The following is a 25,534-nucleotide window of genomic DNA, read 5'->3' as shown; positions in this document are numbered from 1 at the left end:
CCCGACCCTCAGGTCACCAGTGAGGATCTGGCCTTTGACTCAGAACCCTGAGGATGAGGCTTCTGGTCCTCCCTGCAGCCCCTGCTGCCTCGGGTGCTGATGACAGTGCTGTGTCAGCGATGAGCGACACTGACGGCTGGGGTAGGGACTGTGCCAGTCTCTTTTTTCACATTTCACAGCGCGGTCCAAAGCTGCTGGGGGCTGCGCGGGAGGGGTCCCCTGGCCTGGCGCTGGTGGCATGGCGAGGAGTCAGGCTCGCCTTTGCTCAGTCTGTGCCAGGACCCTGGAGTGTGGCTGGCTCTTCCGGAGGGCAAAGCAATGCCTGCGAGTAATCTCGGAGGAACTTCCTAGAAAAAAAGAAATGATTCCAGGTTAGAAAGATGTAGGAAGGGCAGAAAACGGATGGGAGGCAGCGCTGGCTGGCACGAACAGTGAGTGCCAGGGCTGTCTGGAGCCGGAGAGAATTCCCAAAGCGCTCTCCTACTACCTGCCCACGTGCGTGCGTGTGCCAGGGAGCGAGAGACCCGAGAGCGAGAGTCAGAGGCCGAGCGAGGAGACGGGCCGCAGGCAGAGCCCAGGGAGCGCGCTGCACGGGCGCCGAGCCCAGGGGCCGCCCACTGACGGGGAGCGCGCAGGGGAGGCGGCGGCGGCGGCCGGGCTTCCCCGGGCTTCCCCTCGCCTGGCCGCGAGCGCACGGCGAGGGCTCAGGACGCGGAGGCGGTGCCCGGCGCAGGGGAGCGGGAAGTCACCGAGGCGTCCTCCGCTCGGGGCCAGGAGCGTGGGGAGCGGCCAGCGCGGCGTCCCTGAGCCCCGGAGCCTCAGGCAGGAGGTTTGGGCTGAGCCCTCCCCGCCGCCTGCCCCTCCGGGCGCCCGACCCCTCCCCCCGCCCCCGCCCGCGGCCTGGAGCGCGCCTCCCTCGCCGCCCCGGGTCTGGAGAGCCGGCGCCGGCCGAGCTGCGGGGGAGCCGCGGATAGCACCAGCCGCAGCCGCCGCGGGAGCTGCTCCGGCCGCACCATGCGAGAACTGGCCATCGAGATCGGGGTCCGAGCCCTGCTTTTCGGGGTCTTCGTGTAAGTAGTGGCGCGCCGCGGGCGGGGGCGCCCGGACTCGGGGATCCACGAACCGAGCGTCTCGGCGCCCCAAGTTTGTTTGCGTCCCACCGGGGCCAGGATTCTAGAGTCCCTCTCCGCGCTAGGGATGTGTCCTAGGGGACCAAAGAGAGACCCTCCCGGTCTCCCTCCTGGGACTCTGGGCGTGAAGGGACCCGCGTGCGCGAGGTGAGACCTGTTCCCGTCACCAGCGTCGCGCCGTGGAGCGGCTCCGGCTGCCGCTCGGGTCCCCTCGCCTGCGCCTTTCACCGGCTCCGCAACACCTGCCAGGGGATTCTGGCTGCTTCCCAGGACGCAGACGCGACCCTCGTTGGCGTCCTCGGGAAGTTTCTCCTTGTGTGTGATCTTCCGAGCCCGACGTTTGCAGCCTTCGCTCCTAGCCGCATCGCTCATTGCCCGCCGCGTGCGCGTCCCGGGCTTTGGCGCCGGCGGGTCCGGGTGAGCGTTTTCCCTGGAGGCGTTTGCGGTAGTTCTCCCGCTGGAAAACTGTTGCTGCGGAGGCTCGGAAGTCCGGGGCCGCAGCCCCGGGGTGCGGGCTTCATACGCCCGGAGGTCTGTGCCGAGTCCGTATCCGCTTAGGGCAGCAGCGGAACGCCCGGTGGGGCCCGGAGCAGTGGGTGCCCGGAAAGAGCGGTTTCGGAGGGGGCGCTGGCGCAGGTTCTCTCAGAGACGTCTGAGCCCCAGTGCGCCCCGGGGACCCGCCGCCCGCCTCCCGGCCCCTGTCGCGTCGCTGCCTTTCAGATCCAAGCCCAGAACACCAGCTCAGACCCACTTCACAGCCTCCTGTCATCTCCTGTCACCTAGGCACCCACATCTACACTTGTCCCTCCATTAAGGAGGTCAGGTTCTCTGTCCTCCCGTGCCCATGGCTGTTTTCAGACACATTTTGCATATTTAAGTTGCATGAACTTTCTGGATTTGACTTCTTTTTAAAGCCCACTGAGCTATTCCAAACAGGAGGCCCCTCTTTGGATTTCTGCCCCGGATACGGAGTCATTGGTGGCAGGTGGGAGGCTGTGAGATGACTTCTGTTCCGTGCAGCCCAGGGTATACACATACAAAGAAATGCCCTTTCTTGCATGTTCTTTACGAGGGGCGAAATTCATCTAGAGTGTTTATTCACACCGCCAGAACAAGCCGTGAGCTCCCCCAGATGCAGAAAAGACCCCTCTCCTAGCTTCTGACTAAACACTAGTGTTACTCAGTGGGAAGAAGGAAGGAGAACTTCGGGTGTGTCCTGATGCACTTGGGAAAACAGAAAACACTTTTCCCTCCTCTTAATCTATTTTTCTACCTTTGGAATATACATTAAAACTAGTACTTGCCTTGTGGTCAGTTGGGGACAATTTCCAACTGGCAGATAGGCTAAGCCCCGTTAAATTACTGTGTGATAGAAATGATAAAATAGTGTTCAGTGCGCGGTAGAATTTACCATTTGTTGGGGGAATGTTTGTGTGAGTAACACTGAAATAAAGTGCGCAGGCTCTTTTGATTGCCGCTGGGAATTGTCAGGTAAAAAAAGGGTCCAATAATATGTAAATATTTGTATTATTTTCAGATATCCCTTTAAACGTCCCCCCAGACATTCTCGAGATGTTTACAAATATATAATGAATGGTCTGTGCAGTGGATTTGGGAATGTTTGATAATTGTTATTTTATGTGCTTCTTGCTTCCTCTAAGGATGTTCTGTAAAAACCAGGCAGTTTATATTCTTTTCTCCAAACTTCCCTTTTGTATGAATTACTTACTGGGGGATCTGCTGTCACCCAAAGGGATACTCTTGGGCGCTGATGGCATTTTTGGATGATCCCCTGGTTTCATATCAAATTGGAAATATTAACAGTGAGTCCAACTGTGGCTCTTTTACCTGCAAAGACCAGCTTTGGTATCTGGGCAAGACTCCCTGGGAACTTGGGAAGCTCAGATGCTGTTATCATCAGGCAGATAATGACTTCCGGAAGAACCGGTTTGGAGCACACAGATACAGATGACCCTTTGTTTTCTCAGATAAGCTTCTGGCGAGATGACAGAGGCTGACTTTCGGGGGGAGTTTTATTCTTCCTTTTGCCGGCGCTGGTCTGATGGCAAGCTTCAGTGGCTTGAACTCCCCTCTGCTTATGAAGGTGGTGGTCTCAGTAGCAGGGCTTCACTCCAGTAGGCTTAGAAAGTCCCTCTGGGCAAGCCGAATCCAGTTGCTCTGCTGTGGGGTCCAACTTAGCTGATACTATCTGGTTCTGCTTGGTATAGCTACTTTATTTCTCAGGATAAGAGAATAATCTTTGGGGGGGGGATACCTTACGTCTTTGCAAACTTGTGCCTCTGGGGGAACATCATCTGTGGATGCACTTGTCCTCTGATCAGATTTGCTCTGCATAAGAGTAGACTCCCTCCGCCCAGTGCCCACGTGCTCCCAGAGATTTGAGGTTAGTGCTAATGCAATGCGTTTTTGGATCCATAGGTAGTAGGGATATCTGCTTTCCCTTGTTCTCTTAAGGAACTGGTTCTCTGTCTGTAGATGAGGCTTAGTGCTGAGGTTTGATGATTCAGGATTCCAAGAGGAGGCTTTCCATGGGACACTCTCCATAGAGCACCCGAGAAGTACTTGGTCCTGGCTGAGAAGCTCAAACCACTGAGAAGAAAATTAGTAACGAGTAACGAAAATTAGGGCCGGCACATAAAGTTTAACCTAAAAGGAAATAAATTGGTTTGAGGAATCAGTGTTTAGGATAAATCAAATTATGATGTGTAGCTTTGAGGCTGACTTTAGTGCTGGGAGGCTTGTGGGCCTAGAGGTCCAGTGCTGGCTTTAGCAGGTGCAGAAACACTCAGAGAACTCCTGCTGGCGTCCTGGGTGGCAGCAGGACGGAAGGAGCCCGTGGTTGTGCCTTCTCTCTGCCTTTCCCGCAGTCCCTAAGTAAGAGCAAAGGGGCCTCTAGGCAGGACCTGGGGTCTTCAATCTCTCCCTCTGTGCCTCCGTGCCTCCCTCCTTCTCTCTCTCCCTCCCTGTGGTTCCTGGAGGCTCCCTGTCTGGCATGTCCTTCCAGGAGCTGGGGGTCTGCTTAGGATGCCAGGCTGCTCAGGGAACAGTGTTTGCCTCACCTCAGATCCACCCAGCATCCTTCTTTGAGCTCTTCCTATGCAGGAGGCCTGTGCAGGTGCCAGGGATGGTTGGAGACTGAAGGCCGGGCGCCTCCAAGGAGCTGGAAGCCTGGCAGAGCAAGCACACCAGGCACCACTGTTTGTTATCCCCCTGCCTCCCCATCCAGTCGGCAGATGCGTATTTGGCCTCTTCTAGGTGCCTGCAGTTGTAGTAATTTTCTTTCTCTATCATTAGTAAACTTCAGTATGTGTAATTCCAAACAGGCACAAGGAAACTTGGCACTTTAGCCGGTTCAGGTGACTTGCTCCAGGGCCTTGGCTGTCAGGAGGATTTTTGGAATATCGGCAGTAGCTAGCAGATCTTTCTTCATTACCCCTAGGTGGGGGATGGTTATGGTAGGTGGAGCAGAGTGCTCTGTTTTACTTGGAGGAATTAATTAGTCCTAGGAGGAATGACAAGGAGAGACAGTTGCCAGGGAAGGTTGCTTAGAGCTGACCTCTCTCACCTGAGTCTTGAGCAGTGCATGGTAGGTGCAGAGCATCTGGGCCCAAAGACATTCCTGCCGACAGAGTGTCCTGGAGCAGAAGCCTGGAGGCACATTTTGGGTGGGATCAGGTCACCACGTGTGGCCTCAGCACATGTGGGTGTTAAGAGGGGCAGGAAGTGATCCTGGGGCAAGAACATGGATGGTCTCAGTGCCCTGTCAGGAAGCGTGGACGTTCCCTTATAGGCACTCACTGGGGAGCCCTGGGAAGTTTGAAACAAAAAAGCACCGTGATTAGATACATGCCCAGTGGGGGGAAACGGCAGTTCCCTTGGGCACCTAGGCCCTGTTTCCTTCTGGGAGTGACCGTGCACAGCTCTGCCGCCGCCGCTGGGCCCCTCTGTGCTCTCCGGGAGCCCACGGTTTATTCCGCCTTCTGTGCAGGTTACATGTCTGGAGTCTGCATGTCTGTCTTCTTTGCTTTCCGAATTCTCCCACCTGGGCCTTGGGTGGTCGGCACCTCGGGAGAGCTCCCCAGAGGGCACTCAGCTTCCGATGATTGTGTTTATAGACCTCTGAGTGTTTTGCATCTATCCAGAGCAAGGCTTCCTGATGTGCAGTCTGCTGACCACCTGCACCTGGATTACCTGGGGCTCAGTTCAGATTTACCTGGATCAACCTATGGAGTGGAGCCCCGGGAATCTGCATTTTCATCAGGTGAGCCTTCTCTCCACCACGTTTGGGAACTGCTGCTGTGCAGTCTACAGTAGCTCGAGACCCTCTTGTGGTCAAGTGTTGCCTCTATTTCTTTTCTCCTTTCTGGCTACACGGAAGACTAACGTTCCCAAACCCCTGCCTTTAGGTGGGACCGTAGGGAACATGGGAAGAGTGACAGGTGTCACCTCCAGGTTGAGGCAACATCATTCCCGTTTAGTGGCCTGTCATTGTCCTTCTGTGTTGATGGCGAGCATGGAGCTCTGGGTTGAGATGGCAGAGCTGCCAGATGCCAACAGCAGGACAGCTGCTATTGGAGGTGAGCTCTGTGGAACGGAAGGAAACTTTTTGCATTTGGGGACTGATTAGCTCCAGTAGCAAACGTCTATTCTGTTGTATCTAACTAATAACACCTGTAATAATTTTGCTCCCTCTCTAGAGAGAGTTGTTTGAGGCAAAGTGTAAACGTTAGACCTTGGGCTTTGGAGCTGGAAGGTCTGGGTTTGGATTTTGGTTCTGCCACTAACTAGCAAGTTCCTAAAATCTCTGAACCTCAGTTTTTTTCATGGGGAAGTGGGAATAGTTCCTACTTCATTGGGTTTTATTAAATAAGGTGCTGTGAGTGCCTGCAGTACATATACCAACAATTAGGTGTCTTCTTCCCACTCTTGTGAATTCCTGTTACTTATATGTAGTGTCTAAGGATGGCAGTGTAGTGTAGTGGTCACAGTCATGGCCTCTGGCACTGGGTTACTGGGGCTTGAATCCTGGTTTTGCCATTTAGCTGTGTGAGCCTTTTAGCAAAGTATTTATCCTGCTTCAGTCTGTGCTTCTCCATCTGTTCGACAGGAGTATTAACTGCATCCATGGGTGTAAGCCTTGCGAGTATTAAACGAGAGAGTCTCAACAAATGGTAATGTGATTATTATTATCCTTTTACTAAGATGAAACCATAATATACACTAAAGAGAAATGCCATAGGTAGCTAATGATACTCTTATTACAAATGATTTACTACGGGATTTCTATAAAATAATAGACTCTTTTAAATACATTTCAGATGATTCCTTTTAGCCCCCCAAAGTGAGGTATGTAACTTCCCATGAGTTCATTCAGTGAGCTGTACCCCCATTTCTCAGCGTGGGCTGCTGTCTGTCTGATGGAAAGTGGCAGCGGGTATCTCAGCCCTGTAGCTTCTCAATGGTGACAAATTGCTGGCCTTTTACAGCAGTGATTCTAGGACATTGAAATCAGAAGTGTTATCAGCCTAACAGCATTTGATAATGTGTAAGGAAAATGCTGTGTTCCCATCATTTACTTCTGAGTCTGTGTTCATATCATTTACTTCTCAGTCTGTGTTCACCATACAGAGTTCTGCTAGAAGCCTGGTGCAGACAGTTCTTCCATGAGACACCCCCCCACCCCCAGCTGGTGCATGCTGGACCAAGTATGCCCAGCACTTCTCCCCCGCCTGGGAAGGCGTCTGCTTTGTTATCTGATACATGGAGCATCGTTCTGTTTGAAATATTATTTGCCACTGTAAAATGAGTCGGCTGCACCCGGAATTCTGAGAATTGTTGATGTTTTTCCACAGGGAGATAAATGCTTATAACACCATAAAGGGAGATCATTAGTTTCATAGCTTTTGGATAAAGTTATCTCAATTAGTTATAAAGATTATGCCTTTTATGACCCACACAAGGCTTGGAAAAGCTCTGTACCTCTATTTTTCTGTGATTGTGTTTTTAAATATGAAAATCATCTTACTAATATTGCTTCTTTAAAACATATAATCTTAGTGTTCTGTGAATGAATTAGAAACACTGGTTCACAGTGAGGAAGTGAATTCGTACAGGACTTGGAGATGCCCAGGATGGGTGAGCAGGAAGCCGGGAGGGGCTGGGTCTGTGGAGCCCGGGGACGGCTTCATCACAGTCTTTTAATATGTGACTGTGAAAAATTGTCCCGCCAAGGTGAGGCACAAGTTGTTACTATGTCTTCAGCAAAAACAAAGGAGCAAGAAACAGGGTCAGAAGCTGCAGGAGCATCTAGGTTGGTTTTCAGAGAGGGTGCAGTCTGCTAATCAATGCTAGATATTTCTTTCTCCTTTTCCAGAGGGTTTTTAAAATGTGTTTTTATTGAAATATTAGTTTGAAACATATAAAATTGCTGATATTTGACTGTTTTGACCTACAGAAACGGGAATTTCATTTTAGTCCAACCTAAAAATTATATACACAAAGAAAAGTGTATGATTCATGATTGTACAGCTGCCCAGAATACCTTCCACCCTCTGAGCCCCCTTCTGCCACCCTGAGGGTCTCCATCACTCTGACTTCTAACAGCATTTTTGAACTCCATGTAGGTGGCATCATACAGTGTGTACTTTCTTCTGTGGCTTTTTTGGGTTTTGTTCCGGCTTCTTTTGAGACTCATCCATGTCGTGCATAGCTGCAGTTTGTTAATTTTCTTTGCCTTAGAGCATGTCATTGCATGACGGTACCTCTTCGTTTACTCAGTTTATGGATATCATTTATGGATATTTGGCTTATTTATGGGTTTGGCTATTAAGCATAATGCTGCTTTTGTTTTTAATGAACATATTTGTAATTCCTGTGGCGTATGTCCTGAGGAGTGGAGATGCTGGGTTACTCATCTGAGGTTTTTAAAGAGGATTTGGTCCTTTTTGTCTGTCTCAGATTCTGAAAGAGAGCTGCAGTCTGTATGCTGCTTTAATCTCCATTCGTTGGTCAGTTACTTTGTGTAAAGTATGTGTTGGCCCTGGTGAATGACATGAGGATGCCTAGAGCTGGGTCCCTACTCTGCAGCAGGGTGGGCAGCATGGCACCAAAGTCAGCTCATGGGCTTTGGAGTTAAATCCTGACTGCTGACAATAAAGATGTGCCTCGGCTTCCTCATCTGTAAAGTGGGGACAAGATATCTGCCCAGGAGGCTTAAAGATGAAGGTATGTAACATGTGACACATAGTAGTTGTTTAAGCCAATCTCCTTTCCTTCCTCCGTCTCTCTTCCTTCCTTTGGGGAGGCCGAGATACAGGTCAATAAAAGATATCTAATGTCACAATGTAATAATAATAATGAGTGTAGCTTTCAGTGCCACAGCAGCGATGAACCTGGAACTGGGATTTAGGAAGTTTGCGGAAAGTGTTGTGAATAATTGTCCAAGAAGCCATTGAGAAAGAGAAGTGGTTGGTATGTGTAGGTATCCTTTAATAGACCTGTTTCTCCATCTTGGTTAAAGGAAACAAGTTTCAACACTAACAGTGTGCCAGCCAGCTTTGTACTAGGCACTTGTCACACCCTAGATGACTTAATCTTTGCAGACCCCACCCCAAGAAGTGATACTGTTGTCCTAATTTCCAGAGTTTAGAGTTAATGCTTCTCAAATACAGAGAACTCTTACCAATCAGTATGAGAAGAAAAGAGCTTTTCCAAAAAAAAATAAATAAGGACAGCGGACAGAAAGGGAACTAACAAAAATACAAATAACCCATCTTGTTTAAATCTTCGATTTCCGTAGAAGTGCAAAATATGCGTCTAAAAACAATAAAATATATTGCATATAGATCAGCACAAGCTTTTTATGGACTACAATGAACGAATGCAGCCACCGAAAGTAGTTTTGTAGATAATGTAGATAACTATTTGTTAGCTTGGAGGATAGCCATAAACTGTTAAGTGATAAAAAGCCGGTTACATAAGTATGCATAAGGCTACTGTAATGTGGTAATTAATAAAATCAATTTGTATTTATGTCTGTAAGAAAATAGCTATAAACAACAAAATCTCAATGGTGATTATTTCAGGCTGATGGGATTATATAATATTTGCTTTTTTCTTTATACCATTTGTTGTGTAATTATTTTACAGTAAACATTTATTACTTTCACACAAAATTAGAAAAATTGATTTAGATTCTTCCTGTTATGGGGAAAAAAAGAAGCTAATGAAATATCCTAGATAGGATACTGGATGATTGTTTTGTGATTGTTTTAGAAATATCTGAAGTGGGAATGTGTCAAAAATTAACCCTCCTATATTTCATATCAACTAAAATATTTAAAGGAAAATCAGAAGGTAAGAATTAACACGCAGGATGTGCAAGGTGAAACGGATATGATCAGATGCTGCAGGTGGAATTGCAAAAGGACATAACCGTTTTGAAGAGCAATATTGCAATGCATAGACTTCCATAAAGTTATTCCTGTCCTTTGACTTAGAACTCTTAAAAAATATGTTGAAACACTGATATAAAAAGTGCAAAATCCTAAATCCTCATGTATAAAGATGTTCATTACTGTGTTTCATACAAAACAAAGTAAATATATTTGTCAAATAAAAATAAATTAAAACTCAAGTAGTCAACATTTGAAGAATGGTTTCATAAATTATGGATACAAAGAAATACTATATAGCTATTAAAATCATCATTTTGAAAATCAGGGTAAAATTTTATGATGTAACAGTTAAAGAAAGCACTATAAAGAATATATCATATTTCCAGACTATTGGAAATATATCTGATTTGGGCAAATATTAGAAAGGATTACACAAAAGTAAATGTGATGGGAATGAATGTGTTTCTCCTCACTTGAACATTATTTTAAGATGATAAAATAGTTTTAAAAATTAAAACAGTACAAAAAGTGTAAGTTTTCCTGAACTCCGTCACTTATCTCTGCCAATTCCATTCCCTTCACTTTTAAAAGTTAAACTTTTAAACACATATTTATATATTTTAAAAACTGAGAACACATTTTATCTATAGTAATTTTTTTTTTTTTACTTAATGTATTGATATCTTGGAGATATTTTCCATCTCTATAGATCTACTTGTTCTTTTTGCTGGCTGCGTGGTGTTCAACTGATTAACCTATACAAGGAGTTATAGGGTGTTTTCACCTTTCGTTATGACAAACAGCATGGCAGTTGTGCATATATTGTAATGTACCTGTTCAAGTACTATTGTCATAAACTTGTGCAAATGAAATTTCTGAGTCTAAGGCCACATGTATTTTGAATTTTGGTGGGTACTGCCAAATTGCCACCCAAACTGTTGGTTTACATTCTACCAATAGTTCAGAGGTGTCTACTTTTTGACATTCTTGCCAATGTTGGATATCATTAATGTTTTATATTTATACCATGGGAGAGAATATGACATTTATATCTTTTCACTCATGTATTGGAAATTTGTATTTTTTTAGGTGAAATATCTTGTATTTCCCTTTATCCATGCTTTTATTGGATCTTCAAATTTATCTTACTGATGTGTAGCAGCGCTTTATTCCTTATAGTTATTGACCTTTTATTTCATAAGTTGCAAACACTTTTCCTCTGTGGTTGACTTTTAAGTTTCTTTGCAATTTCTGTTATTGTGCACATTTTAATGATGTAGTTAAATATATCAGTCTTTTCCTTTATGGTTTCAGAGTTTCTCTTCTATTTAGAAAGTCCGTTCTCATCTAAAACAGAAATATTCTTCTGTTTTGCTTAGTATACTTTTATTCTTTAATTTTTTTTTTTTTTTTTTTTTGGCGGTACGCGGGCCTCTCACTGCTATGGTCTCTCCCGTTGCGGAGCACAGGCTCCGGACGCGCAGGCCCAGCGGCCATGGCTCACGGGCCCAGCCGCTCCACGGCACGTGGGATCCTCCCGGACCGGGGCACGAACCCGCGTCCCCTGCATCGGCAGGCGGACTCTCAACCACTGCGCCACCAGGGAAGCCCCTATTCTTTAATTTTAATTCTTTAATGTATGAGAATTTTTTCAAATTTATGGAGTGAGGTAGAGAATTTAACTTTTTTCTTGCATGTGGTTTGTCAATTATGAAATAGACATTGTTTTCTCAGTGACATCTTAATCACGTACAAGCTTCCATATATCCATGGATTGCAAGTGAATTCTATTCTGATTATCTGTTTGCCTGGTTGCTCAATATAACATTTTAATTATTGTAGTTTTATAGTTTATTGAGATATCTGAAGGGAAATGGCCCCTTCTCCCTGAGAAGGGACATAGGATGGTGGTTTAGACTACAGGATCCAAAGCCAGGATGCCTGAGTTCAAAGCACTGATCTGCTATTTACTAGTTATGTGAACCTGGGCAGGTTGCTTTATCTCTCTGTGCTTCAGTTCCCTAGTCTTAAATATGGGGGTAATTATAGTGCTAAAATAGTTTCATTGAATTGAGATCAGAGGCTGTGGCTTGCGTGATTTCTATGTTTTATAATTTGTTATGATTTTCTGTGTGGCCACATACATAGTCAATTTTTAAATTTACATACAGTGTGAATTTTTGTAAATTTATATAGTTTGAAGATAATGAATAGTTTCTGTATGGTGGGTACAAACCTCTAAATATATTAAAGCAAGTTAGCTGTGATATTCAAATCCTTAATCTTTTAAATTTGTTCTTTTTAATTTATTCTTTTTAATGTGAAGATATGTTCCCTCTGTCAAACTGGGGTAATTAAAGCTTTCACATTTTTTGAGATAACTAATATTTCATCGTATTGCTGCCAACTTATTCTCTGTTTTCTTTAAGTGGTGCTTCATTTCTGTGTTTTTTCCCCTTTTGTTTCTTGCTTTAGCTGAATAGCGTAGGTTTTCCTTGTTACTTCCCATTTTTTCCTTTAGTGATTTGGAAGTCAAATTGCTACGTCTACACTTCTATTTAGTGTGCTTAAATTTTCTTTCCTTCTGATGAATTGAACATTTTATTATTATGAAGTTTCTATCTTTGTGTTAATATTCCTTATCTTAAAGTCTACTTTATCTAATATTAATATATAGCTACATTATCTTTCTTGAGATTAATGTCCGCACAGAATGTATTTTTCAGTCCTTTTACTTTCAACCTATCGGTATTTTTATGTTTAATGTATGACTCTTGTAAACAGCTTTTAGTTGTACCTTTTAGTTTTATCCAGTCTGGCCAGTCTCTGCCATTTAATTGGAGTGGTTAAGTCATTTACAGTTAATGCAGTTGATATGGTGGGGTTTAAGCCTACCACCTTGCTATTTGATTTTTATTTGTTCCATCTGTTCTTGTTCTTCTTTTTCTTTTTTCTTTTAGGCTAATCAAACACTTGCTGCTACAGTAAATCCCCTACATACGAACGAGTTTCTTCCAATAGCGCGTTCCTAAGTCCAATTTGTTCGTAAGTCCAACGAAGTTAGCCTAGGTACCCAACTAACACAATTGGCTATATAATACTGTACTGTAATAGGTTTATAATACTTTTCACACAAATAATACATAAAAACAAACACAAAGAATGAAGAAAACATTTTTAATTTTACAGTAGAATACCTTGAAAAGTACAGTAGTACAGTACAACAGCTGGCATAAAGGGGCTGGCATCGAGTGAAGAGGCAAGAAGAGTTACTGACTGGCAGAGTGAGGGGAGATGGGAGATAGTAGAGCTGAAGGATGGTCAGCAATAGGAGACAGAGGGCAAGATCGAATGTCACTCACGCCTGACGTTGGTGGAACGCACATTCGCATCTTTGAAAGTTCGCAACTTGAAGGTTCCTATGTAGAGGACTTACTGTATTCCACTTTATCTCCTTTATTGGATTTTAGTTTTACCTCTCTTAAAAGTTTTTAGTAGGTTCTCTACACATTACAATATGCATTTTTTTACTTGTCACCATGAAGTCAATATTACACCATTTCACGTACAATGTAAAAATCTTTCAAAAGCATTTTTTCCCCATGTCTTTGGTACATTGTCATAGATTTCACTTTTATGTATAAGTCCCATAAAACATTTAAATTTTGTCTTTAGTAATCAATGTGCTTTAACAGAAATTAAATTTTTAAAATAGATTTACCTACATATCTACCATTTCCAGTACTCTTTATTTCTTCTTTTCATATTTGGTTTTCCCTTTAGGATTATATCCCTTCAGCCTGGATAACTTCCTTTAGCATTTCTTGTAGGGTAGGTTTGCCAGGAATGAATTCTCTTGGCTTTGGTTTTGTCTTTATTTTGCCTTTACTTTTGAAATATTTTTGTTGGTTATAGAATTCTAGATAGACAGTTTTCTTTCAGTACTTCAGAGTTGGCTTTGAATTGTCTTGTAGATTTTATTATTTCTGATGAGAAGTCAGCTGCCCCTGTTTTTGTCACTTTCCTAAATGCCACATGTTTTTCCTGTTAGCTGATTTTAAGACTTTATTTTTGGTTTCCAGTAGTTTGGCTATGATGTGTCTAGGTTGGTCTCATTTGTATTTTTCCTGCTTGGGTTCATGGAGATTCTTGGAGCTATGGTTTGATGTCCTTCATCAATTAATTATTCTCAAAACATAGTTTTTCAAATATTTCTTTTGCCCCACTCTCTCTCTCCTCTCCTTCTGGTTCTTCTATTACACATGTATCAGACAATTTGATATTGTTCCACAGGTCTTGGATAATCTGTTCCATTTTTTTAAAAAAATTTTTCTTCCCTGTGACTTAGTTTAAGATAATATCTATTGACTTTTCTTCAAATTCACGAATTCTTTATTCTGTTGTATCTATATTTTCCTCTGGTAAGCCCATGTCATAAAATGTTTTATTTCAAATGTTCATTTTTTTCAGTTATATAGTTTCCCTTAGATTCTTTCTTTAGAGTTTTAGTTTCTTTGTGATGTTATCCGCCTGTCCACCTATTCTTTTCATCTTTCCCTAGAATTAAACATATTTATAGTAGAAAGTCCTTTTCTGCTATTCCCAGCATTAGGATGATCCATGGTTATTTTATTATTTTTTTTCTTTTCTGTTGATTATGGGTCACATTCTCCTGCTTCCTTGCTTGTGTAGTAATTTTTAATTGTATATTGGACACTGAATCACACGTTGTGGAGATGCTTGATTGTTACTGTCCTCTAAAGAGTGTTGAGTTTTATTCTTGCATGCAGTTAATTTACTGTTGGGTCACCTTAATCCTTGGAGCCTTGGTTCTAGGCTGTGTTTGCATAAGTCTATCTTGGTTTTGCCTTAGATCCTAGGGTGCATCCTTTAGTCCTAGGATGTGTTTCTTACTCCTATGGTTTGGCCCTTCTGGTTTCAGGAGAAAATGTATCTTGGGGAAACTTCATCTCCAAACTCTATCTCCTAGTACTATGTAGCTGCTGAAGTATCTCCTTCACTCTTTAGACTGTGACTGTTGTTTTCCATTGGGGTCCTTGTAGTCTCCTGCATGTTGCAATTTCTGAGTTTGCCAATGATTTGAAGGAAATTTGTACATTCAGTTTTGTGTACCCCTCTCTGTCTAAACTCCTTAACAGGGATGTATCTCATTTCTTGTATCATCCATTACTTTCTTCCCATATGCTTTATCTTTTCCTTAATTTTTTTCATATTCTGCTTTGCTAATTGGCACCCCTTGAGGTTCTTCAGCTTAGCTCTGTATTTTATGTTTTTCATTCTTTTTAGGGAGGTTTTGAGAGGGAAGACAAAAGGTATGGGTTCAATTAGCCATCTTGAACTAGATGTCTCTTTAAAAAACATTTTACAGGGCTTCCCTCGTGGCACAGCGGTTGAGAACCTGCCTGCTAATGCAGGGGACATGGGTTCGAGCCCTGGTCTGGGAAGATCCCACATGCCGCGGAGCAACTAGGCCCGTGAGCCACAGCTACTGAGCCTGCGCGTCTGGAGCCTGTGCTCCGCAAATGGAGAGGCCGCGATAGTGAGAGGCCCGCGCATTGCGATGAAGAGTGGCCCCCGCTTGCCACAGCTAGAGAAAGCCCTCGCACAAAAACGAAGACCCAACACAGCCAAAAATAAATAAATAAATACATTAATTAATTAAAAAAACAAAAACAGTTTTCAAATTTTTCTTTGATACGTTTACATTTTTCTATTTAAAATTATATTAAAATCCATTGATTCTTTCACACATGAATATTTTTATGGTTTTCTGAGTCATCATGTAAGTGGCCTCTTCTTTGCCTATCTAAAATCCTATTTTCCAAGACTTGGTTCAGAATTTGCTTTTTTGTGATATCTTGTCTAAATATATTAGCTCTGACTAAATGTATACAATACTGATGATAGAGTTATATAGAAGTCCCACATATATCTTTTTTTTCTTTGATGATGGAAATAGTTGGTTTTCTGGATGTATTGTGTTTTAATTCAGTCTTGTGGACCAGTGAAAATATCTTCAGTCATGTAATGAGAACATATTAAATTAGAGTTAAAAAATATTAATACCTTATTTATGAAAAACCACAAGAAACAAAGATACTTTGGTTTTTTTCCTGATGCAAAATATCCTTTTATTGTTTCCTAAAAATAGCAAACTTGGGGATGTTTGGCTCCAGGGATGATGATGATGATGATGATGATGATGATGATGATGATGATAGCAGTAACTAATATTTATTGACCACTTAACTGTATGCCAGGCAGTGTGCTAAGCCAGTTTACTCTTTAAATCTTCAAATGATACTATGAGGTAGGAATTTTATAATTCTTCATATTTTTGGATGAGAAATCCAAGGCTTAGCGAGGTTAAAGAACTCACCCAGTGTCACGCCGTTAATAAGTGGGATGAGAGTGCTTTCAGTGAAACATTTAAATTGAGTGTTTAATGCAATGGAACAATTTACATCAGATTTGGGTAGAGAGGGGAAGAAAAGGGACTGGTGGTGAGGCTTTCTGGTAATTAAATGACCCCGACAACCTCAGTGAAGTTATGGACGTGAAGGGGATTGACGTACACTGAGCAAATGGAACTCTGACATTTTACCAGAAGGCACCACAGAGTGAATTATATTCTACCCGGTGTCTGACCTGGCAGAGTCTGTAGACCTTGTCTCATCTGTCTTCCCGTCCTTTGTTTTTTTTAAACAGAGGGCGTTAATCAGACCCTCCCTGTTCAGCGGCAGAGGTGAACCTAGAACCACAGTCTCTTGACTCCTGGCCCCAGGGACTGCTCAGCGTGTCACTTCCTCTGTTCCTAAGAAGGCACAGGGCCTGTGCATTTAGGATGGTCTTTTCCCCATCCTGTCAGGATCATTTGAATGCAGCTGTTTCTCGACAGCCTCTGAGGGGCAGCTAGCGGGGGAGCTGCCTTTTTTTTTTTTTTTTTTTTAAATCAAAACACACTGTTGCTCTAAAGGAGCAACATCTTTGTCCGACATCTCCCCTCCCCACTCCCGCTTCCGGTTATGCGATAAATAAATTCTGGGGATCTACTGTACAGCATGGTGGTTACAGTTAATGATACTGTACGATATACTTGAAAGTTGCTCAGAGAGTAGCTCTTTTTTTTTTTTTAACATCTTTATTGGAGTATAATTGCTTTACAATGGTATGTTAGTTTCAGCTTCACAACAAAAGGAATCAGTTATATATATACATATGTTCCCATATCTCTTCCCTCTTGCGTCTCCCTCCCTCCCACCCTCCCTATCCCACCCCTCCAGGCGGTCACACAGCACCGAGCTGATCTCCCTGTGCTATGCGGCTGCTTCACACTAGCTATCTACCTTACGTTTGGTAGTGTATATATGTCCATGCCTCTTTCTCACTTTGTCACCGTTTACCCTTCCCCCTCCCCCAGAGAGTAGCTCTTAAATGTTCTCTTCACAGAAAGGAAGTGGTGGTTATGTGACACGATGGAGGTGTTAATTGGCATTACTGCAGCAAGCATTTTGCAGTATATACATTATCAAACCAGCACATTGCACACCTTAAACATACACGATGTCAACTATATCTCGATCAAGCTCAGAAAAAAAAGTCCTGACAGCTCCCTCCCACGTATTTGTCACGCTTCCACAGGACACGAGAGAGAGAGAGGTGTCCCCAGGCCGCAAGAACATGAGGTGACGAGCCAGCCATGCCTGAGGGTGGTGTCCGCTCCTCGTGGCCAGCCTGTCCTGAGGCTTGCTGTGGACTTTGTTCTAAGTGTCAGGACAAGGGACGGATCCTAAAGTTCAGGGTTGGGTGTTTCTGGAGGTGTTTTCTCTACAAAGTCCAGCTTTAAAAACTGGGGGGGGGGGGCACCACATGTTACACTCAGAATATCTGTACCTTGGGCAGAGTATCTGTAGATGGTGACACGTAGCTTTCTTTGGTCCAGTTCCCTTGTCCTGGGAGCAGAAGTGGATGACATATAAGGGAGCCGTTGCCCTCATTTAAGGTAGTGTTGAAATCCCCTCCATTCCTTCACTCCTGTAGCCTCAGAGGTACATGGACTGTGTCCCATTGTGCCAGGCCCTGGACACAGAGATGAAGAAGGCCACATGCCTCACTCGCCCAGGTCATGTCGCCAGTGGACAGCAGAGCCCGTGGATGTTGGGATACAGCCGGACCAGTCTTTCTGGCCTGGGGACCTGCCAGTGCAAGAGGACTTGCCAGGAGTTCGGGGGTGCAGTTGGGGTTGAGGACTTGGGTGGAAGAATGGCAGTGCTCAGAGGGGGAGAGTGGACAAAGTGGAGTGGAAGACATCAGGGAACAGCTCTGCCGGCGGCCAGCCATGCCCTCCTCTCAGCAGACCTTGCCGCTGGCTCTTCAGCCCCAGGGCCTGCCCTTGGAACTGTTTTGCCATGAGCAATAACAGCTTCTTTCTTTTCGAGTGCTTACCCTGTGCCAGGGGACGTTCTTACGCTCTGTGGGCAGTTAGCTCATCGCATCCGTGCAGCATGGTGTGGGTGCTGCCATTTCTTCACTTTGCAGGGCTTGGGGGGTGAAATGCAGGGAGAGGAGTGACGTGTCCGCGGTCATTTGCGCGTATGTAGTGGAGGTGGAATTGGAGGCCAAGCCCGCCGGGCTCTGCTCTCTGTTCCCATTGCTCTGCTGCTACAGCTGGGTGGGGGGTTACTTTGTCCCGAGTCTCCCACACAGCGGCCTTCTGCCCACCGTGCCTGGCGTGGATCTTGGTCACAACAAACCTGTAGTGCACCCGAGTCCAGGGTTGAGGCTCCCAGGCTGCCGGACGTCCAGTGCTGCCTCCATCTTGGCTTGGGTCCCTTTAACCTCTCCTTCAGTTTACTGATCTGCAAAGTGGGGATAGAAATAGTACCTGCCAGAACCTGACAGGGTGTAAATACTCGCAGAGCGGCGCCTGGCATGCAGGAGCACAACACAGATGTAAGCCGCTATCGTCATATGCGCAGGTGCTCGTCTAGAAATTTCCCTTCCCTTCTTCTCGCCCCGTCTTCAGAGCAAAATGTCTTTTTCTGTGCTCTTCTGCAATGGCCCTCTTATCACCCTGACCTTATCTTGCCTGTGAGAACCATTTGTTTATAAGAATTATGTGTCTCAGTTCACCGTAATCACTGTTTCTTTCTTGACCAAGTGGAACCTCTCCCTCGATGTCAGCAGGCATTGTTGGAAAATAGTGCCTGCCTTGGAATAGGCAACATAAAAAGCATCGGGAGCCTCGGAAGAAGCTGGATTAATTATCTGTGCACTTTATGCCTAAAGTGTGAATTGTGGTTTTCATTTTCTCAAGAATGTGCGCTGCCTGCTTTGAATTAATCCAGGAGAACAGTGTTTGTTTTTTTTTAAAAAAAAAAAAAAATCTCCCCGCTGCTGTGTCAGCACTTAGAATTACTGCCTGAGGCTTTTCTTTTTCCTCCTTAGAGAATCTAAAGGTATGTTGAATAATTTTTGGATTAAGTTTAATGTTTTCTTTTCTTTTCTTTTCTCTTTGTGCCGTACGCGGGCCTCTCACTGCCGTGGCCTCTCCCGTTGCGGAGCACAGGCTCCGGACGCGCAGGCTCAGCGGCCATGGCTCACGGGCCCAGCCGCTCCGCGGCATGTGGGATCCTCCCAGACCGGGGCACGAACCCGTGTCCCCTGCATCGGCAGACGGACTCTCAACCACTGCGCCACCAGGGAAGCCCTAAGTTTAATTATTTCAAGTTTGAAAAAAAGAAGGGAAAAGAACTTTGTGAAGACTGTGCTCAGGAAAGAAGTGTTCCCATTGTCAATTTTTTTTTGTTTGTTTCTAAGGTGTTTTGAAAATCGCTCTGGGTTTTTCTGCTGGTTATGCTGGAAATCACAAGTCCTTGCTTACATCAGGAAATCAGAAAGCAGGGCTCACTCTGGATTGAGCCGGGTTCGATTTAACACTGAACGGAGTCAAGTCCTAAGTACAAATCAATGTCAGATATAAATAAGTCCAGACACAATTTCTCCGTGTGGCCTTGGGTTATGAAAGCATTTTCCCACTTGACTACAAGATTCTCAAGAGGAGAACCCTTGATTTTTGTGTCCACCAGTCTGTCTCCCACCCCTGATATGTACCTGGCACATAGTAGCTGCTCAGGAAATATTAATTGAGTGAATGACGTAACTGTGGTGAGGTGACTTCAGGTCACACTTTCACCTACTGGAGGAAGGAGCTCTTCCAGCTGGGACCCCCTGGGCCTGCATACAGGAAGACAGAAGCCAAGGCTTGTCCTTTAGATGCACAGAGAAGCTCGGAAGAAAAGTTGCGGGAGAACATGTGTCACTAAATGGAAGACAACTTTTCATCCCCAGGAAGAAACACAATGAAGAAAAGGCCAGGGGCTGCATTGAGACACCCTGTGGGTTTGCAGCTGTGGCAGCTCCCTGGGAAGCATGGCAGACCCCTCACTGGGCTCTGTCATTGTTCCTTTTGTAGGAGCAAGCAGGGAGGTGGCAAAGGTGGCAGTGGGGTAGTGTGGCCTTGTGTGCGTTTGACTAAATGTCCAGACGCACACCAGGCTTTGCCAGGTCTCCACTGCGGCAACCCCCCACCCCCCGTCCAGGGCCCACGCCCACAGCTGTCTGCACAGCCTTCTCGTAAGGGGTCCCTAGTGGAGTCATGCCTGTTTCCCCATGTGCAGACCCCACGCTCAGTTACGTCCCATCTCTTCTTGGGGGTTAGCTGCTTTGTGTGGTTGCATCACCTCCGAGCTGAGGTCTTCCAGGACCTCAGCTTTTAAACAAGTTATCCTTGCTAGTCTTCTTTCTTTTTACTTTAAATAAATGATTATTTAAAATTATGAGACAAGTGTAGGCTCAGTGCAGGAAACTTAATAGAGAGAAAAAAACTGAAAGAAAATGGAATTATTTATGATCCTACAACCCAGAGAAAACCAGAGTTAACATTTTGGTTTGTATTCTTTTAGTCTTCTCCTGCTCCGCCAACCCCCCACTCATGCCATAAGACATAATACTTTTTATGCACAAAAGGTATGCCTCGTCCGAAATAAAATTTTGTAGGCTGCCTTTTTCACTGGACATTACACCCTCAACATCTTTCTATACCAATAAATATTCTTCCCCAACTTGCTTTTTTAACAGCTGTGAATGGTGACAGAATATGCTGCCCCCAAATTGGCATAAAGATTATTTTGGGAAGAGGGCAACTGAGAGGAGGCAGGTGCAGGAAAGGCTCCCTGCCCTCCCCCAGTTTTCCTAAAAGCAGGGCATTAACTTTCAAGGATGTCCTTCCTCCCCTCTCTACCAGGAAAGACAGAGATTGGTCACTGGAGACAGCACCAGAGGAGTCTCCATAACAAACTGCACAGTTAGCCTTTATCTACCATTAGTTTCCGTCTGTGTATTGACTTTCCCACGGTTTGCTGCGCTTAGAAGCCTAAAACTTCTTTCATTTGTCCTGTCATTTCTTCACTAATTCATTGCTCTTTATTGGGAATAAAGCTATATAAGCTGGAGTTGTAAGCCACTGCTTTGAGTTACTCATTTTTCCCTGGGTATCCCCTGTGTATATATGAGGTATCCATGTTAATAAACTTCTGATTCTTTTCCTCTTAATTTTTTTGTCTTTTGTTGTAGGGGTCCCAGCCAAGAACTCAGAATGGTAGAGGGAAAATTGTTTTTTCTTCCCCTACATCTGCAACACAGTCCATTAAATTAGGCAAATAATCTAATACAATAAGTAGACTAGAGTTGGACATTAGTGGTCTGTCTCTGGTTTTTGGTTGATGTAGACAACCCTGTGTTGAACATCCTGGCTCATGCCTTGCCATGCACATCTCTGATTAGATTCTTAGGCTTCATTCCTGGATGAGGAATTTCCCTCTGCTTTCATCAGCTTGCCCTCCAGAAAGTTTGTGCTAATTAACATCGCTCCTTGCCTGCCCGGCTATGGCTCCTCTCCGTTCCTGCTCAGGCGGCTCTCGGTGGAGAAACCTCCACTGAACGTTCTGTTCAATGTCTCATGCCCCAGCCTATCACATTATCATATTACCCCATTTTATTGTTTAATAGCACTTATTTTAATGTGAGATGATGCTGTCCGTTAGTTATTGGCATCCCCGTTTATTGGCAGCTCACTCTGTGAGTGCAGGGACCTTGCCTGTTGGGGGTCAGTGCTGTTTGCCAGTGCCTCTCAACCATTCACCCATTTCCACCACACTTGTGTATCTCGGTGTGCAGGACAAGTCTGCTGAATGAACATATGTTTACCCACAAGGTCAATGACACTTGTATTATCATGCATTAAAAAAGTTGTCATCTTTATTCTAAAACAAAGGATGCCAAACATAACCCATTGCTGGTGACCAGTGGCCCTCAGGTGGTCCCGGGATCCTTTGGTGTACTAAGGTATAAGGCCCCTTTCCCACGCAGTAACTGGGTTTTGTAATTACTGTGGTTTGTTTCTTTTGGCTTATTTTTTTTCTCTGTTCTTGAAAGGCTGTAGACAGTATGCTTACTTGAAGCAAGTTATGTTTCCACTTCTGATTTGCTGCTACTAATCTGCTAAGGCTTTGAAAGGAGAGACTCACCTTACTTAAACAGTGTATAAGACAAGAGTGAATAGGTTTAGCTTGAAGGACTGAATAGCTCTGCTGTGTTTAAGTGCTTGGGTGTTCTGTGTGCCCAGAGGCTTTTTTGACTGTTTTCTGTTTCTTATAGAGGGATGGTGTTGATAGCTGAGTTCTATGAGCGAAGTATTGCAATTCTTGTTACTGAGTCTGTCCTTCCCTTGAGTACAATGAGAGAATGGCTAATATAGTAGTTAGATGTTGAACAAGTAGTGTATCCAGAGGATACTGGCAGTGGCTGTGCATCTGGGACATGGCTGGACGATGCTGTCAAGGGCCATGCCTCTGGACTCTGAATCTGGCCTCCTCCGTCCAAGGTTTTTATCAGCAACTTGGATAAAGACATAGAAAGCAGGCTTATCAAATTTGCGAATGAAACAAAACCAGGATGGAAAGCTAATACGTAGGATAATAGAATCAAGATTCATAAAAACCTTGGCAGGAATGATGGGTCTGAAACTAACAAGGTAAGCCCTAACAGGATTACATGTGAAGTCCTGCGTCTCACTTCAGCAGAGCCAGCCACAGCTGCCAGCGATGGGAGGGGCCTGGCTTGAAGGCAGTTTGTGTGCAGAGGACTTCGTAAGGCCTGTGGGTTTCCTAGATGCTAATTTAAAAAACTTATTATGCCTTACATACTATTAACAGCAGTAGGACCTCCAGGTCTAAGGATGGCAAACTGCCTCATAGCAGTTCCTTCCTGGAGCACTTCTCCCAGCCGTCCCTCTCCCCACAGCTTTACCCAACGCACATGGTGTTCAGGCGCTAGCTGGGCTCCTGCTTTCTCTGAGGAACGTTCCCTGAGTCTGCAGGATGAATTGAGTTATGCTCTCCTGGGTGCTCAGATAGTACCTTTTCTTCCCCATTACAATCTCCCCAGACCTCGTGGCCATTGTCTGTCTGATTGTCCATCTTCCTCTTTGGACCCAGGGCTCCTGGAAGGCAGGGACTGTATCTGCCTTCTTGGAAGCTCCATCCCGAGCAGTGACACTGTGACCGGCACACAGCAGATGCCCAGTGGATGCCCTGGTTGGGGGTGTGTCCATTTTTGGAATATGGGTTAGGGTTTTGGACTCCACACAGTTGGATCTCGTACCCCCATTACCACCAGGTAGCGACAGGTTTGCAGACCTTGTTCTGTGGGGAACAGGTGATGGAATTGTGGCAGCTTAGCCAAACCACGCTCAAGTGTGGACCACCAAGAAAGGAGGGTGTGGACCATCGCGGGGGTTCCAGGGCAGTGCAGGGAATGGTTCCTTGAATGGAAGAGCGTGAAAACAATTGGAGCTGCCCAAGTGCACGCGACCCCTTGCTTGGTAGGAGTCTCCCATCGACTGTGAATGCTGAACTGGGGAGAGGATTTTTAAATTGACAGTGGAGGAGTCGAAAGCTAATGATAATAACAACAGCTAACCTCTCCAGGGCCCTCCCCAGGCATCGGGCGGTTTGCTTAGCTGAGTCCTCATGGCCTCCCTGTGGGGTTTGGTGCTCCTCTTTTCTCTGTTGGGCAGATGAGGACTCCAGGACCTTGTGTCAGGCCACCCAGCTAGTAAGTAGCAGATAACTAAAGTCTGTTCCCCTGCTAAGGGCGTCTGATGCTGGGATTCTGCTGTCTGGGGGTTAAGCAGTGTCTCCTCCAGGATCTGGTAAGTGTAGAGTTCAGTGGCTGTGGAGTTGTGCCTGCCTCGTAGAGTCCCTCCCCACCTCCCCCATCCATGTCTTTGGGTCGGCAGCTCATCCTTCGCTGGCTCAGTGTATGACCCACTCTGGTAGGACACCCCCCGCCCCGCCCCGCCCCGGGAATGGCAAGTAGCCAAGTTCGGCTGCATTGTTAACACGCAGATGTTGGTCTTCTGTGGGCCTCGAGGCATTGTGGGGTGACGGAAGACCTCACAGACCCGGAAGCCAGACAGCCCTGTGTTCGAGTCCCGGCTGCCACTTGCTGGCTGTGGGGCCCCGGCCCAATCGCTTAATCTCTCTGAACCTCAGCTGTGAAATGTAGAATTCGTCTCCAGTTCTGTAAAGCACTTGACCCCGGAGGCCCCCTGACAAAAGATGGCTCATCTGCTGTCGGGCTCTCAGCTGTGCTGCTCATGGCTGAGGTGGCTAGAAATCTGTTGTCCGTGTAGGCTGAGCCTGTCCAGGAAAACAAAATTGACTTAAAATTTCCACACCGTGTATGTGGCACATGGAGCTTTCCCTGCCTAGTAGGTGTCAGGGCAGAGGAAAGGGGGAGAATCAGATTGTTGAACTCTGCTGGCCTCGCGCTGCCCGGAAGGGTTCCGTGTCCAGGCCTTGCTGCCTTTTGTCATCCTGACTGCCCTTGGCCTTCGCAGTTGTCTGGGTGTGTGTGTGTGTGTGTGTGTGTGTGTGTGTGTGTGTGTTTCCTCAAGGTGTTTTCTATATCTCTCTTCTGTAGCCAGAAACATGATTACAGACCATTTATTAGAGGAAATATCAGTAAATATGTGAGTGGTTTTTTTCTCTGAAATGATAGAGGATCATTCACTCCTCAGCAAATTCTTCTGAACGCCTCTTAGACATCAGGCAGAGCTCCAGACCCTGATGATATAGCAGTGAACAAAACAGAGTCCTTGCCTTCATGTAGTTTATATCCTAATCTGTTGAGAAGGTACCAGATTAATAAGGATACAAGTAAAAATACGGTCTGTTGGATGGTGATGAAAAGTAGAAAAAATATATGGGTGAGGAGGAGAGAAAGGACTGACTGGGGACAGGGTGTTGCTGTTTTACGGAGAAATGTTTGAGAAAACCTGGTGGACAAGATGTTCCCTGAGCAGACGCTGAAGGAAGTGAGGAGTGAGCCGCGCAGGTGTCGGGGAAGAGCATTCCTGGCAGAGGGAACAGCACGGACACAATTCCTGACGTCGGGCCTGCCTGGAAGGTTCAAGGAACCTCAGGGGGACCAGGGTGATCAGAATGGAGTGAGGGAATAATGAGGACGATGGCAACACAGACCGACTGGGCAGTGGATCCTGGGCCCGGGGTCCAGCTGCCTTGTGCATCTCTGCTAATCCCCACTGCCCAGAGGCCCTGGTTCTCCACCAAGAGGCAGGGTGGGGAGGTCACATACCCGGGTCACAGCTCCGAGTGGAAAGCCCAGATTCTAACCCACATCCACGTGGTTCCAGTATCCTTGCACCTCCCCGTGCTGGGCTGGTGGCAACTCCACTCTTCTTCTGCTCTGCAGAGCCATCCTACTGGTTCCCTGTGCACCATCCCCAGCCTGGGGCTCGAGTCCTGCAGAGGCGGCCACTGCGCTGACCACTAACAGAGCCCCGCTCCCTCCTCCTCCCCGTGAGGCGCTTCCTGCCCAGGT

At 45.6% G+C, this 25,534-nt stretch overlaps 1 protein-coding gene across 5 annotated transcripts in view; it reads left to right on the top strand.

Annotated features, from left to right (window-relative positions):
- Positions 1 to 938: 938 nt before the first annotated feature.
- PLPP4 (phospholipid phosphatase 4) overlaps positions 939 to 25,534 on the top strand; it is a 238,730-nt gene continuing 214,134 nt past the window's right edge. For all 5 annotated transcript variants that reach the window (XR_009559292.2, XM_060286167.1, XM_060286169.1 and 2 more), the window contains exon 1: positions 939 to 1,070. Coding sequence is in view for 4 of the 5 variants with exons in the window: in XM_060286167.1 (XP_060142150.1) it covers positions 1,015 to 1,070 (56 nt within the window). In the remaining variant the exon portion in view is untranslated. The remainder of the gene's footprint in view (positions 1,071 to 25,534) is intronic.

Source organism: Globicephala melas, chromosome 16, assembly GCF_963455315.2.
Source record: "Globicephala melas chromosome 16, mGloMel1.2, whole genome shotgun sequence".
NCBI lineage: Eukaryota > Metazoa > Chordata > Mammalia > Artiodactyla > Delphinidae > Globicephala > Globicephala melas.
Note: the sequence above shows the minus strand (reverse complement) of the source record. Positions and strands in the feature narration are given on the sequence as shown.